The sequence below is a fragment of the Lutjanus erythropterus genome, chromosome 12 (genome assembly GCF_056507025.1).
Source record: "Lutjanus erythropterus isolate fLutEry1 chromosome 12, fLutEry1.hap2, whole genome shotgun sequence".
NCBI classification, from domain to species: Eukaryota; Metazoa; Chordata; class Actinopteri; order Lutjaniformes; family Lutjanidae; genus Lutjanus; species Lutjanus erythropterus.
Window position 1 is genome coordinate 3,743,357 of NC_139328.1, and position 14,919 is coordinate 3,758,275.

The 14,919-nt window shown below is 37.5% G+C and overlaps 1 protein-coding gene across 2 annotated transcripts; it reads right to left on the reverse strand.

The window, feature by feature from the left end:
- Window positions 1-1,686: 1,686 nt before the first annotated feature.
- On the reverse strand, window positions 1,687-10,259 carry LOC146317343 (profilin-2-like). Of its 2 annotated transcripts, none has more exons than XM_084732027.1 (3): window positions 9,917-10,259; window positions 6,029-6,221; window positions 1,687-3,814 (listed from the first exon to the last, which is right to left on the reverse strand). In XM_084732027.1, exons 1-3 carry the CDS (start codon window positions 10,043-10,045, stop codon window positions 3,717-3,719), a joined length of 420 nt encoding a protein of 139 aa, XP_084588153.1. In that variant the 5' UTR covers window positions 10,046-10,259; the 3' UTR covers window positions 1,687-3,716. The 2 variants fall into 2 exon arrangements, with proteins under 2 accessions (XP_084588153.1, XP_084588154.1); XM_084732028.1 differs by having other exon boundaries at window positions 1,687-3,497; window positions 9,917-10,258.
- Window positions 10,260-14,919: the final 4,660 nt, after the last annotated feature.

The following is a 14,919-nucleotide window of genomic DNA, read 5'->3' on the forward strand; positions in this document are numbered from 1 at the left end:
GATCTTCTCTTCTCAGCAGGCAGTTTTCAAGTCTGAGGTGTAAGATTAGGTCCTAATTGTGAGTAATCAAACACCTGTCCACAGCAGCTGCTGCCATTTGGGTAATTAAGGGCAGAGCAGCAATTTGTAGCCCTGAACATCCCATAGACTGACATGTAGGCTTTCAGATGTGACAAAGACATGATATTAATATTCCTCTTGACAGTCTTGCCAAGTTTATTTGGACAACACCTTTACTCAGTCCCTCCAGGATTTCTTGGGCTTTTTAGGGGGATTGTTGTGGATTTCACAGCAGCTTTTCTAAAAGAAAAAATTGCAAGGCATGTTGCCATGTTTTTTTTTTTTTTTGGTGTTTTTTGCTAAGAAACTGCAAGAACAAGAAAAAAAAATGCCAAAAAGGTTGCAATTTTTAAATTCTTTTTATCACTTATTGTGTAATTCATTAAAAAAATAAAAGAAAACTTGTTCCGGGGAGAATGAAACCACACTCTACTCTGAGTGTTCAAAATATGCCTAAATGTAAATGAAGAAGTTCACATTATCATACATGTGATAAATGTCAATAAAAATGATAAACCTCTTCAATGCCGGTGGCAAAATAAAAATACAACAAAATAGTAAGTAATCAAACAGTGTCTGTTCATTGAGATGTACATGTACTGATGTATGATACTGATACTGAAAAATGTTAATTTAACATTTTTGCGTAAGAGAGAAAAGATTAAGCTCTTAGAAAACAGTGTAACAGTGAGTGAATGTCATTTCAGAAACCATGACAACACAAATAATTGAAATGAAAACCTCTAGATAAGTATACGGTATTTACCTTTATCTAAAATGGGATGTTACTGAGCTACAAAAACTAGTGAAGCTTTAAAAGTCTCAAAGTTTTTGAATATGTAAGTTAAATCTCTTTTTTCTGGGGAGGGTCCCCTCCACCCCGAGCCCTAATTGTGCCACCCCTGAATTTTGCCTTGTAAAAGTACACAGTATTTACCACCATCTGAAACTGAAAAGAATTCCTCAAAGTTTTCAAATAAAAATTTTAAATAGAAGAAAAATACCAAATTATTTAAAATTAATAACGTTAAAGCTATGGTGTCCAGTCCATTAATGAAAGCCATGAGTTTATTTCTTTGGTCGAATCAACATGTCATAAAGTGTCCAAGTTTCTTTATTAGGTAGCAAAAGGTTCGTCTCCTCTCATTCATTCAAAGCTTTTGTCTAATTGTGCTTTCTTTGAGAGGTGCTTATGTTTATGACAAATTTGACACTACTGCAAGAAGTAGAGTCTCCTCAGAATAATTCATTTCTGAACTGTGACAGCCTGCAGCCCATCAAAAATGTGGATTTTCCTTAGGTTTTCTGGGCAGAAACAATTTGTTAGGCTAGTTATTCCAAGGATTGAGTAACAGTTACGGCCACAGGGAGCGAGAACGTGACCACATCCCGACACGTACATTCTCCCATTAGAGACGAGTGGAATCTATTAATTCAAGAATGATGACTGAGAAGTGCTTCCCAGTTTCATGAAATCAGTATGTTTTAACAATCATGTAGAGCTTCATTAATACAAGAAGTTGCAACTGGATATCTGAATTAAAGCTACAGAATTTAAAACTCTTGAATCGGTCATTATACAAGTTGGTACTCAGGAGGCAACAGACAGGACATGTTGGCTTTACCTCTGGTTGGATTAACTTTTATTTGATCTGTCTGTAAACAAGATGTCTCATCAATTCATGGCATTTGAAATAGCAGATTTTGTGGCAGAAGGAATTTCCAACTCAAAAAAAAGACAAAATATTTCAAACTTATTTTTTTTTTCTGTTGTTTTAATTCTGTACATATTCCACAAAGTCTGGAGATTACTGATGCCAAAATATCCCTTAGGAAAGTGCCATTAAAAGTTACTTCTTGCTGGGGCAGCAGTTAAAAATCCAACTCGGTAGTAGCAACAGATCAGATCGATTTTTATGGCACAGAATACACAGTTATTCTCAGAAAATTTTCACAAGACAACTTACAAATGTTCTTATTCCAACCAACACCATTTTCAATATGTTTAGTGTACACAGCATCATTTTTTTTCTTTTAAATATACTTCTAAGTACCGTACTATGACAATTTGTGAATACACCTTTGATGACTAAAGCACAAGGCAAATAATTCCAAGGTGTTGGAGCCCAACAGCCTGGGTTTACAGTCAAAATGCATTCATACTGTAGTAAAATGACATTGCCGTTTCATTGGTTAATGGATATGAAGTTAGCGACAAATCAATTAGTGATGAAAAGTTTAAGTAGTGTTGAAGACTAAGGAAGCAGTTAAATGTTTTACAGTCATCTGAAGTTGTCTTAACCATTTACAGTCAACAGGTGATGCCAACAATCATCAATCAGAATGAGCTGAAGTAATTCTGATAATCCTCTTATACTGACAATTGGTCCAATGGGGAGGGGAGGGGAAAAAAATAACTTCACAAAGCATGAGTGTGTAGTGTTTTACAGAAAGAATTTACAAACAGCAGAAAGCTGACTGACAAATGGTTGAGCCGTCACAGAGGTGGAACGTCCACTGAGACTCCTGGATGTGGTGAAGTTATCAATGAGCAATGCTGACCTTTAACACTACACTCAAACAACAGCCCAACACCACATCATTAACTTTTTTTTTTTTTTAAGACCACATTCAGGTACAACAGCAAAAGCATGAAGTGATGGGAGGGTAAAAGAAGCTGTGGTTGAGGGCGGCGAATTGATACACACACGCACACACAAACGTACAGGACTCTGTCAGAGGAAAATTTTCTGTTGTTTCTTTAATGGAGGCAGATGAGAAGATGGTTTTGGCTGGAATAGTACGCTGGGACAGGGGGGTGGGGGGGGGGGCTGGGATCTGTTATGCTAAAGAGGGTATGCATGCAACTTTTAAATGCCCACCATGCTGATGAAAAAAGAACAGAGACAAAAACTGGCATCTTTTAATAAATGCTCACAAAGCATAACTATGCAAACTGTCGCCACTGTTACATGTGTACTTCCCCTTGGAGTATTAGCCAGTTGCTAAGTAAATGGTACACAAGGCAAGGCCAAATTAGTGTTACATTTTGCCATTTTTTTGCACGCTTTTAGTTATTACACATTTGAATGAACATGCCATTACTGTAGTGCCAAAAACATGAGAAGTACAATGTTAAAGTGGTAATGGTTTTTTCTTTTTTTATTATTTAAAAAAAGGGGAGTGTGTGTGGAGGGGAGTTGAGCGAACAAAAGGCCGTGTATAAAAGTAGACTGGGGAGGAAGTAACATTGTATGCCATCTAATCCTGGAAGTAGTGTCAACACAATGCGGTGAGTGGGAGTGAGCTGCTAAGTTGATGGATGGGTGGAGAGGTTGTTTAATATCCAGACTTCCTCAGGTACTCAGCCATTGCATGTGCTTTCTTGTTAAGATTTCCACCATGGACCGCCTCCTTTCCCATGACTAAAACCAATACTGGAGCACACAAGGAAAAAAAGAGAAATGAACAAAGTTGAAGAGTCTCCCCCCCTTACAGGACGAAAGGGGGGGGACAAAGGTGACACAGTATCTTACCACTCTTCATTGCTATTAAAAGTTTCCAAGACATTTGACTGCTTGCAGGAGAAATCTTAACAGCAATATTTCTTTTCTCTTCTTTTTGTCCCTCAATTTTATCTACGTGAGCTTGAAACATTAAAACCCTGAATCCCTCAAGTATTTTGCCATTGAGTAAGCCTTCTTATTCAATCCGCCTCCATGGACCCCTTCTTTGCCCATTACAAGAACCAAAACTGAAAGAGAAGAGAAAGAAAAAGAGACAGTTAAGAAAAGTAAAAAAAAAAAAGGTAAAAGGAAAGGCATTCTAAGTAAGAAGTACCGTCACCAGAAGTGTCCAGGGATATTCAACTGTGTGCCATTAATTTTAATAATGACAAAATGTGGGGTCCATACATGTACTATCCCACATTGTGACACTGATGACTGTCAAATGATAAGAATTAAGTGTCCAAATTTGCAATTTATCATTCACTTTTGTTTTTAAATGAGGAATTGACCCTTCTTAAGTTCCTGCTCCTTTGTCTTTTCCTGTATTCTGATTCGCTATGAGCCAAGTTCGTCTATGTTGAGGGGGGAAAAAACATTTTGATAGTTAAAAGATGGGTGTAAAATGGACACACCATAAGTAAACTAATAATAGCAAAACACTGGCTAATCTACATTAACCTTTAGCTCTGTAATAAGCTTGTGTTTTTATAACATTAGCTGTCAGATGTATCTACCTTTAATGAATAATGTAGATTAGCTAGCTGCTTAGCTAGCATTTTCCTAACATTAGCCATCAAACATTTTGATGCTTTTATTGAAGATATTTTGCTAACATTAGCTAACTTAAGATGAGACTATATTCTGCTTCTTTTAACAACCTTCAAAATTTGTCTCTCTTAAATATGGACAAGTGTTGCCAAAGTTTTTGACCAAAGTTCCACTGGGTACTAAGCTTGCTCAACTGTTATTGGAGCACAGAGCAAAGAGGGGCGGGACTCAAGAAGGGTTAATTGTGAACGAGTGAGCAAGTGAAAAGGTTAATGAGCAAGAAATTGCAAACAAAACAGTTGTCAGAGGGTACGGTGCTAAAGGAGGGACAGGCTCATACCGCTAAATCAAGATGTGACTATAAAGATGCATGCCAAGTACTAATTATGGGTAACCCCCAACTTTCATGTGCAAAGACTGTGGCGTCTCACTGCACCTGTCTGTACAAATTAAATATGTGCGACACTTAATTTGTGCACTTTAGACTGCCCTTCGTTAAGTACAGCATGCAAAGAGGAAAGACGACAGGTGGAAAACTCAACAGAAAAGGGAGCAGTGTTGGGAAAATGAAAGGAAAACAGTTTGGTTTTGATTGCAATCAGTGTTTCCCCACATCAAAATTTGGCAGCAACCTCAAGTATCTTCAAATACAGTCCGAGGTGATACTTGTACAATGCTGTTTTGGAGCCAATTGTTAAAACTCTTAGATGTCAGATCACAGAAAGTTCTCAACCTGTGACAAACACTGGAGCAACATCAAACACTGAGGACCACAAAGGCAAAGAGATTAGAATAGGCAAACCCTGGTTTTGTTATGAGGTTTATGATTACAAAATCAAATATCTGACTATCAAGTAAATGTAGGTAATATTTTAACTTCACAAGTCTGCGTCTAAAAGTTTTGTTTGAAAGAATCATGATGCTGTGACTCTCAAATGAGATCACAAATTGCGGCAATTACTGAAGATAAATCAATTAGTCATTTGACAAAATTCATTGGCCATCAGTGTTTCTGTAGGTTTCAACTACTTTAAGATTTTCAAGACCTTTTTAAGACCATTATAAATGCAAGTTATGCCAAATTTGACTTGGTATCCTGTACAACCTGGCTGAACCAACATCTGACAATTTTATTTCTTCATCTAAAAAAGAAAAGGGCTGCAAATAATGATGATTTTCATTATCAACCAACCTATCAATCTTTTTCTTGATCAATCAATTAGTTGTTGTTTGGTACATAAAAGCAAAACTACAGTTAATGCAACTTTATAAAAGTAGATTAAAATGATAATCCCTATCAATTTTAAGACCCATCAAAATATACAGGACAATATTTTAATGCCCAAATTCAGATTGATGGATTTTAGATTTTTTAAAGACCTACAGAAACCCAGGCTCAGGCCTGACTAATGATCATCATTATTGATTAATTTGCTCACTTCTCCCTTATTAATCTTGTCTGTTATAAAAATAGACAAAAAAAAGCATCAAAATATCACATTTAATGAACCAGCAAATGTTTGGCCAAGAGAGATAAGATTATGTTTAAAGTTTAGTAAAAATTTGGCCCTGGTTTTCCATAAGTCACACACTTCATGTGAAGTAGCTCTCAAAACAGAAAACATTATGGTGTTTTAACCCATTTCATTAAATGCAATTTTAAGTGTACTGTTTTGCAACTGCACTTTTACCTTTTCCAGCTCTTCCCACAGAGATATTGTATGTAGGTTCTCCTCCTTGGCTCTTCGTCCTGATGTCCATTGTCCAGTCCCCCTCATCCTGGAGGCTGTCTCTGAGGACTGAACACTTCTTTGAGCCCAGAGTGAGACCGCCGGTGTAAAAGGACTCCCTCTCCTTACCGACAAGGACATCAATTTCTTGAGACTAAAGGGGGGAAAGAAGAAAGAAAAACACACAAAACCACAAGATTGTGTCAGTGTCGGCTGATGTGACAAATTATGATGCTGTTTTAAGATATATGCCTTCAAATGGCTTTTTTGTCCAAATAGTCCAAAAGCCAAAGCCAATTTATTATCATAAATGATAATTTAATAAAGCTGCAGATACGAACATTTAAGAAACTAGAGCCATTTAATGTTTGACATTTTTACTTGCAAAATGACCAACAATTAATTGATTACAGAAATAGTTTGTAATTAATTTTCTCTGGATCAACTCATCATTGCAGCTTTAGTTTGTACCTTAAAACAGTGTGTCTTATTTGGAAATTATTTCCTTTTTTGTGGACACTGCCTTCCCATGCATCAGGAGCATTACTGTCAGATTAAAAACATGCTTCTACATTTATTTCATAAAAATCTTTTTTAGCAAATTATAAAATTGAGCTAAAGAAATCAGTCAAACAACTGACAGAAATCTTCAATTTAATAAATGATATTTCAGCCATTTCCTGGTTCCAGCTTCTCAAGTTTGAGGATTTGCTGTTTCTCTTTGTCATATCTGACATTAAACTGAATATGTTGGAGTTTTGCACTGCTGGTCAAACAGAACAAGCTATTTTCTGCAGGTTTCAACAAGCTAGATTTAAGACTTAAACCATGATGAGTGAAATTCTTCTTCTATGAAGAAAAATCAGAGTCCATGTTCATGTCCATGTTTTGTTTTGTAGCTGTTACAGCGTGGTCAATGCAATTCCTCATAGTGACACTGACAATAATGCAACTTTAAAAATCATTAAGTTTGTAAGCCCAATCATTTTTTAAGACCTGTCAAATTCTTATTAAAGACATTTTAATTGAGTAACAGTTACAATATTTCACTCTTGACATTCTATAATAAGAGTGACTTATTCAGAAAATAATCTGCAGATTAACTGATAATGAAAATTTATGTTGGCTGCAGCCAGGGTGGGAAATTCACTCACATTTTTTGTCTGAAATCTAGCTTCACCATTGGCAGGTGCTAACCTCCTACCTTGCAGCCCTATTCAAAAGATTAAAGCCTCTGTAAATGTGGCTTTAAATAGTAAAAAAAAAACAAAACATATGTGTTAATGTTCAGTTTCTCATTAAGCATCCACAAAAACCTGAGCAATGTATTGCTGTGTGTTTACCGCTATAGACGGGGGCAGTGGCAAAACATTTTATCTACCTAAAATAAGAGACAGAAAAAAAAGACCAGCTAAAAAACAAAACATGAATTCAATTGTTTGATCATTTAAACTACTTCACTTTGCCCTCAGACAGTCTTTTCCTGCGGGAAACTGAAGCCACCAAGAGACTTAATTTTACCTCACAGACCACCAGAGTTGCTGGACTACTGCTGCCTTCATCAGGGAGTTTGTTTGTTACTGTGACTTTGGTGTTTTAGGACATTTATTTGGGTCCGACTCAATGTTACTTGCTGCTCATCATGGCAGCCCAACAACTGTGGTGTACTGTGAGGAAAAATTACCATTTCTGTGAAAGTAGTCTTGGTGGCTTTGAGGGGAACAAATCATCCAAGCCCATCAGCAAAGGCAGTCTGAAAGTGAAGTAAAAAAAAGTTGTAAATATAGCATACACTTAAAGTGATATTGATGTCTGCCAGGTAAAATGTTTTTGTCAGCGTTGAGCATTGTTGAGTTGGCTCAGGTGCTGAGCTGGCAGATTAAGCCAACAAGAACAGAGACCTTTGAGTGGGACGACTAAGCAACTGAGGTGGATTTTTTATGTTGGTTTAGGGCTGGTCATTATGTTGATATATATATCTCTATATCGTCTTAGATTACAGCATAGGTGTCGTCTTTCCCTGGTTTTAAAGTTTCCAAATTTACCAGACTGTTCTAGCTGTTCTGTTATTTGGTTTTCCCCACTTGGTCATTATTTCCACATTACTGATGATTAATTATCAAAACTCTCAGTGTGTTAATAGTTTCTGAAAGCATCATCTTTACTATATTATCATTATATGAATATTGAGGTATTTGGTGAAAAATGGTCTATTTAATTGTGTCCGTATCGTCCAGCTACAAGTCCACTACAAATAAAAGTCCTGCATTCTAAACCTTAAGTCTGCAAATATTATAGCAAACTGTGCTTAATGTTGTCATTCTGTAAGAAATTGGTCCCTGTCAGTGTTTTACTATTATATATTAAGTTTCAGGATTAATATTACTGCTGCATTAATTGATATCTGTTGCATTTTACAGCTTACAACTAATTAAGCCAACATAAATACTGGAATTGGTTTATCTGCAGCAATGCATCATATTCTATAACATCAACATATATTATTAGAGAAAATGTGTAAATCTAGATACATATAGTATAGATAGATATCACAGATTAATTTACAAATACTGAGGTATTATTTATAGGCCATAACACCCAGCCAGCCAGCTTGTGGCTTTTATTCATAATTTTAATAATACATGTGAGCACAAGCGTGCTAAATTCAAACCTAATGTCATGAGTAAACAAAACTTTAAATGACATTATTTCACCTAGACCCTAAATTACATTGTTAAAAGGCTATTGTGGATTTGAGCTTGCAGCAGCTTTTAAACCGCTATGCTGGCACCAGTGCTGCATATAAAACTGCAAGATTAAGAATTCCAGCCTGATATTCAGAGAGAGGAGGCCTGTGAACAGAAGTTGGAAACCTGCAAATCTTCTGACATTAGTGCCACAATTTCACATCCCAGCTTTGCCTGCAGTGAGTAGCGGAAGTTAAGTGACGTCTGTGAACCGGACTGGCCCTTGTGCCATCCCTCTCAATGAATAAAAAAAACACACACACAAAAAAAAACACTGTCATTCCCATAAAAAAATATGCAAGTATGCATATGCAGCTGGACTGCTCGCCTTCATAAGGAAGCTTGGTAATAGGCTGACCGAGAGTCCGTCAGAGTCAGCCTTTTTAACCACAGGTAGCCGGTAAACCAGCAGCTTAACGTTAGCTAATCAAAGGGGCCGTGCACACAAAAGCATGCACGTTTTCTTAAGTCAAGACACCCGTCTTCTCATTCCAATTAAAATTAGCATTAGGTTAAATTAGCAGTGTGTTGAAAATCTAATTGGGGCCAGTTCGCGTTCAATAATTGCTTCACGTCTTTAAAGTACGTGTGAATCACAATGAGTGAAGTCTTATCTGATCCACACGAGGTCTAATCCCGCAACGTTTCCTTAGCAGGAAATAGCTGAGACAGGCCAGCGATAAACTGGCCGTCTCCAGAAGGGAACCCCAGGCCCGCGTAAGATCTCGCGATGGTGGTAATTCTTTAACTCAATCCGTTATTTTTTACCTATGCCCACATACGTGGTTATGCCTCTACACTATTCTGATATTAACAACATCGTTGGTACGTTATAAAAAGTTAAACGTATCTTCAAAACGTACGATTAAATAACAACTCTCACGAGAGTTTCGCAAATCTGGGGTTCCCTTCTAAAGAAGACCCGACAAACTAGCTAGCCCACTAAGCTAGCACGGTACCGTTAGCTTGCTAGTCATTTAGACCCTGCGAGGTAACGGTTTTAGCGCTATTCAGTCTGGTGAGCGTCTGCGTGGGTGATACATAACAACAATGTCAAAGGGAACCACACTGTCACTCCAGATACCCAATTTTGACTTCTTACCGTGATATTGTTGAAAGTACCACCGGCATGTGCTGCCCAAACATATTTGGCGTCCGTATACCCAACAATGGCGCTATCCTGACAGCTGCCATCGGCCATCAGGTTTTCCACGTAGCTTTGCCAAGACATATTCAAGAAATTGATGCTATATAAAAATTCCTACAGCTCTGGAAGTAAGGTTGCCAAACGAGAGACAGCCGAGTCGGAAGAAACCCTACAGACGAATTTAGAGTCTCCAATCTAACCCGCACTTCGACGTTAACCAACGTCAACGCTGGGGCAGCAAAGAAAGCCAGGGCAGTGAGGCAGCGGCTGGGTGTAGTCCGTATCAGATCACTCCGCACAATGAGCTCCCCGCCCGGCGCTTTTATGGCAGCAGCAGGCGGCGGAATAAAGAGGGACTTGTCAGCTCAGCCAAGAGTCAACTGTCTGAGGGAATGCCGGGGTACACGTAAAGGCGAGCGGGGACTTACTGATTGAATCATTTAGTTATCCATTATTTCATTCATTGATTAAATTTGAGGGAATAATGACAAAGACTGTCAGACAGTTCAGTTTGCTGGGTAGCAGTGCATACAGGAAACAGTATTCCCTGAGATGTTTGAGGATGGATTCCAAAATATCTTCTCTTTCATAAAATTGCCACCTGATTTAAAAAAAAAATGCACAAATTATGCTTTTGTTTTTTCCCCCTTTATTTTATTTTAATGTTATAGTTTTTGTTGTTGTTGTTGTTGAGGAACAGTTTTCTTCCCCCAGGCTTTAAGACTCTTAAATAATCAACAACACGCACCCAACAATCAAATCCAACCCCTGTGCAATATTTGAATAATACATATATGCAATATACAATACACACACCTACACACCTCACTCACACACTCAGACCCATCTTTATCTGCTATATATTATATGTCAATATTTTTCTTCTTCAGTACTGTATATTTTAATATAAAAAATGCCTATCTTAAAACTATATTTTTTTTTTTATCTTTATTATAATTTTGTGTTTCATTACTTACTTGTTGTTCTGATTTACAGTTATTTTATACTGGAGTATTCTAGCCAAAGTTTTTCACACAATTGTACTTTTATAATTGGTGTGACTTCATGTAGCGGGTCTGCAAGGTCTCAAAGAACAAAGTCCATGCCAAATGGAGTTATTCACTCACACAGTATAGAAAAAACTCCAGAAATGCCCCTTTTGTAATCCAGGCTTTGTACCGTTACTTGGTGACATCGCTGTGTAACATATATTAGGTTTGGGTGATTGGACGAATATATCGCCAATCAGCAACGTGGTGAATCCATTGGTTGAGTTTTGGGTGGTTTTGTGGGGGGTTGCTGCGGGTCCCTGTTATTTTTGTTCTGATTATTCTCCCCTTCTTGCTTTCTTATTTTTCTCTGCTAAAAGTGTTCATGCAGCAAAAACCGCAAGATGAAAACTCACCAAAATTGTCAGGCGGCTCGCAAATTCCACCCTCAACTCCAGCAAGACAAAATGACACTCATTAATATTAAGGTGGCGTTACATTTCTGCAAATATCTTGAAAATGGCTTGATGTAGACCAAAAACTCTCTCACTCTTTTAATGGCTCAATTCATCTGCTTCTTTTATCAATAAGTTTCCTGTTTTAAAAATGTCCACTTTTGAGTTGCATCATCTGCAGACTTTGCTGATCAAAAGTTATCAAAAGAATTTTGATTTGTCAGTTTGTTTGGATTTTATGAGCCAATCATTTGTCATCAAAATAACTCATTTTCTAAAATTTGCAATAACTCTTGAATGCATTGACATATCAGCGTGAAAACTGAGACTCATGTTCAGGAGTGTTTACTAAAGTAACACATTAAAGCACATTGTGGTTTGCCTCTTTGGGGCGCCACAAATGCAAAAAGTAATATCTCGTAAATCTCGTTATTGGCTGCATGGATTCAAACAAAAAATCGTTTTGCATGATTTTGGGTCATGACTCAGTTGACGCATGAATTTTAGTATCATCAATGGAGAGAGGTCTGCTCAGAAATAATGACTTGTTACGCGCACAGTTGACCTACCAAACTTTCAACAAAGAAGAAAATGTCTGAGGACATAATTTCTTTGCTGCAGCCACGCTGTTTTTACATGAACAGCATTTATGTGGGGCCCCAAACCATGAGGAAGTAAAGTCGATATCAACAAAACATGAGAAAGGCTGTCTTATTCCGTGTTCTTATTCATCTCGTGTGACTGTGGAGTGTTGGAGAAAATTAGTGCCCTGAGCGGCCCATCTTCATCTTATCAAAACCAGAGATCAAAGCAGTGACTTCCATTACCTCACTCACACACAACAACCTGGGGCCCCTCTGATTACTTAAAAGGAGAAATGGTTGCATCATGTCTTCTGTTCAGGTCAGATTAAGTCATAAAAACAAATGGTCATTTTATCATAATCCCTGACCAAGTAGACTCTGCCATTAGTGTAGATCTGTCATTGTGCTTGGACTCAGTGAAGTATCCTGCAAGCTGGACACAAAATCCCACTGTGATTCTCTTCTTCTCTGAGTGACAATTTATGACTCTGTGGAATAAATAATGTAAGATAGGATCCAATACAGGCTCATGAACTACAATGCAAATCAAAAAGTCACTTCTACCAGATGGTTTGTCTCTGACGCCAACACAGAAGCTTAAATGGATTTGAGCCAAATCTTTTTATTAGTGTGAAATAGCTCAATAACACCAGACGCAGCTCATCAGCTGTTTGTTTTTGTAGCTACTTATATGTTAACATAATTAAAGTGCACAAAAAATAACCCCCTAGTGTACAAATAAAAGACCTGTCACTTTAAAAAAATGATTGACCCTTCCTAAGTCCCGCCCACTTTGAGCTCTGTGCTCCAATAACAGCTGAGCAGGCTTGGTATCCAGGGAAACCTCAGCTAACTGTCTCCTTTTCTGTCTCCTGTACTTATAGTAGATATGCTATGTGCTAAGCTCGTCTAGAAAAATCCAAGATGTTGGGGATGCTAACGATGTTATATAAATTAGCTTGCTAATTTAGTTCTAGTGTTTTGTTAACATTAGTTGGAACTAGCTAGGACGAACATAGATAGCTGGTAGGCAGCTAGTTGTTTTTTGGGTTTTTTGCTTTAGCTAACTTAAAGGTATAGTTGACCCAAAAATAAAAATTCAGTGATTATCTACTCACCCTCATGCTGATTGAAGGTCACCTTTAGTTTTTTAGTCCACAAAACTCTGCTGGAGTTTCACAGGAAAACAGTGCTGCAGAATCTTCTAAACAATGGAAGTGAATGGTGACCAGTTTTCAAATGTAGAAAACAACTGACAAAAAAAAAAAAATACAAAATGCCTCCATACTGCTCATCTGACATAATCCAAGTCTCCTAAAGTCCCACCCTCACACACCCAGTTCAGACAGTGTGCATGTGAACATGGTTCTACAGTGAAGATTCAGGCTGAAAACATGGTGTAAATAAGATTTCTTTAGTCAACTTGTCATGTTGGAGCTTTAAACCCAACCTTCAGTCAGCATGAGGGTGAGTGGAAGATGACTGAATTTTCAGTTTTTTGGGTAAACTATCACCTTTAAAATTTGGTCATATGTTGCTTTTACAGATCTCCCAACAACATCTTTTAAACCATCTTCAAAATCGGGTTATCTTTTCAACATAAATAAGCCCAGCACAAAGCAAATCTATGTACAGGACACAAGGTAATGTGTTTAGTTTCCTTGACAGGAAACAAGGAAGAAGCTGACTAAGGTTTCAGAAGAGGTCTTGAGACGGGTCACTTATTTTAATATCTGGCACAGCTTCTAAGTGTCCAGCTAACTTTAAAACGCTCACGTCTGGGCTGCCTTAAGATTTCAAGTTGACTAAATACATACACAGACATATCTTTATTAATTCAGTTGTACTTGAAAACACGTTCAACAAGACATTAGGTTGAAACAACAAGTGTTCAGTCACGCTGACGAAAATCACAAACAAATGTGATTTCCTTTCACATTTTCTGGACTTGAGAGGTCAGTTCTCCATTTAACTTACAGCTGCAGCTGCTCCTGTTGAAGCACAAAGACAATTTGTGACTCTGCTCCCAGTGAATTTATTATATTCTAAGTGTACAGATGAAGGTTCTCAGTGTTTTTATTACTGTGAAAACAAGCAAGCGTGACTTATCTCAAAATGTAGACCCTCACACAGCAAGTTTCCATTATATGTTTTTCCTCAAACCATAAAAAGAAGGGTCTCACTGAGGTTTCAACCCTCACACAATGCATTCTTTCAGAAGAACTTGTGTTTATGAGTTCTGAAGTGTTCTGGAAGGAGTTTAGTCAACTTGAATCTATAAAACTTGTATATTTACATTAAGTTTGTGAATAAAGATTAGTTGATTCCTATAAATTCCTGTATGATGTGTGAATTGCATTAAATGATACAAACCAGCTTAAATGGTGGAGAGAAAAAAAAAGGAAAAAGCAAGCAGGGCTCCCTGTCAAAGTGAAAAATTCCCTCCTTGGCCACCAGGGGCAGTGTTCCCTATGGTTTGTAATATTCCTGACTGGTTCACTGTATACTTCTCTGGTGCAGAGCTATGAAAAACACATCCTTAAAACAGGGATTTAACCCTTTATTGATTTTTAGAGATCTTCTTTTGGAAATGCCTCTTTAAGACAAAACAACACGGTTGAAACTGTCATTCTGCTTGCTTGATTGATACAGCATTTAAAATGTGATGCAAATCTAAACATTGTCACATTGTAAGTAGGTAAAATAGGTAATATAGTAGCTCACACCATAAGTATTATTTTTAATTCCTTTTGACTGCTAGATAACAAAAAGTTCATACACTGTTCTCTTTTTCCACTTCACCAAAGGCTGCAGATGCAATGCAGTGCAGTGCTATGACTTGCTCATGCATGATGTATACTGTTCCTCCATCCACAGCCTGGTCATTCAGCCTCTTATCAGTTCCCTCAGAACATACTGCTTTCTATAAC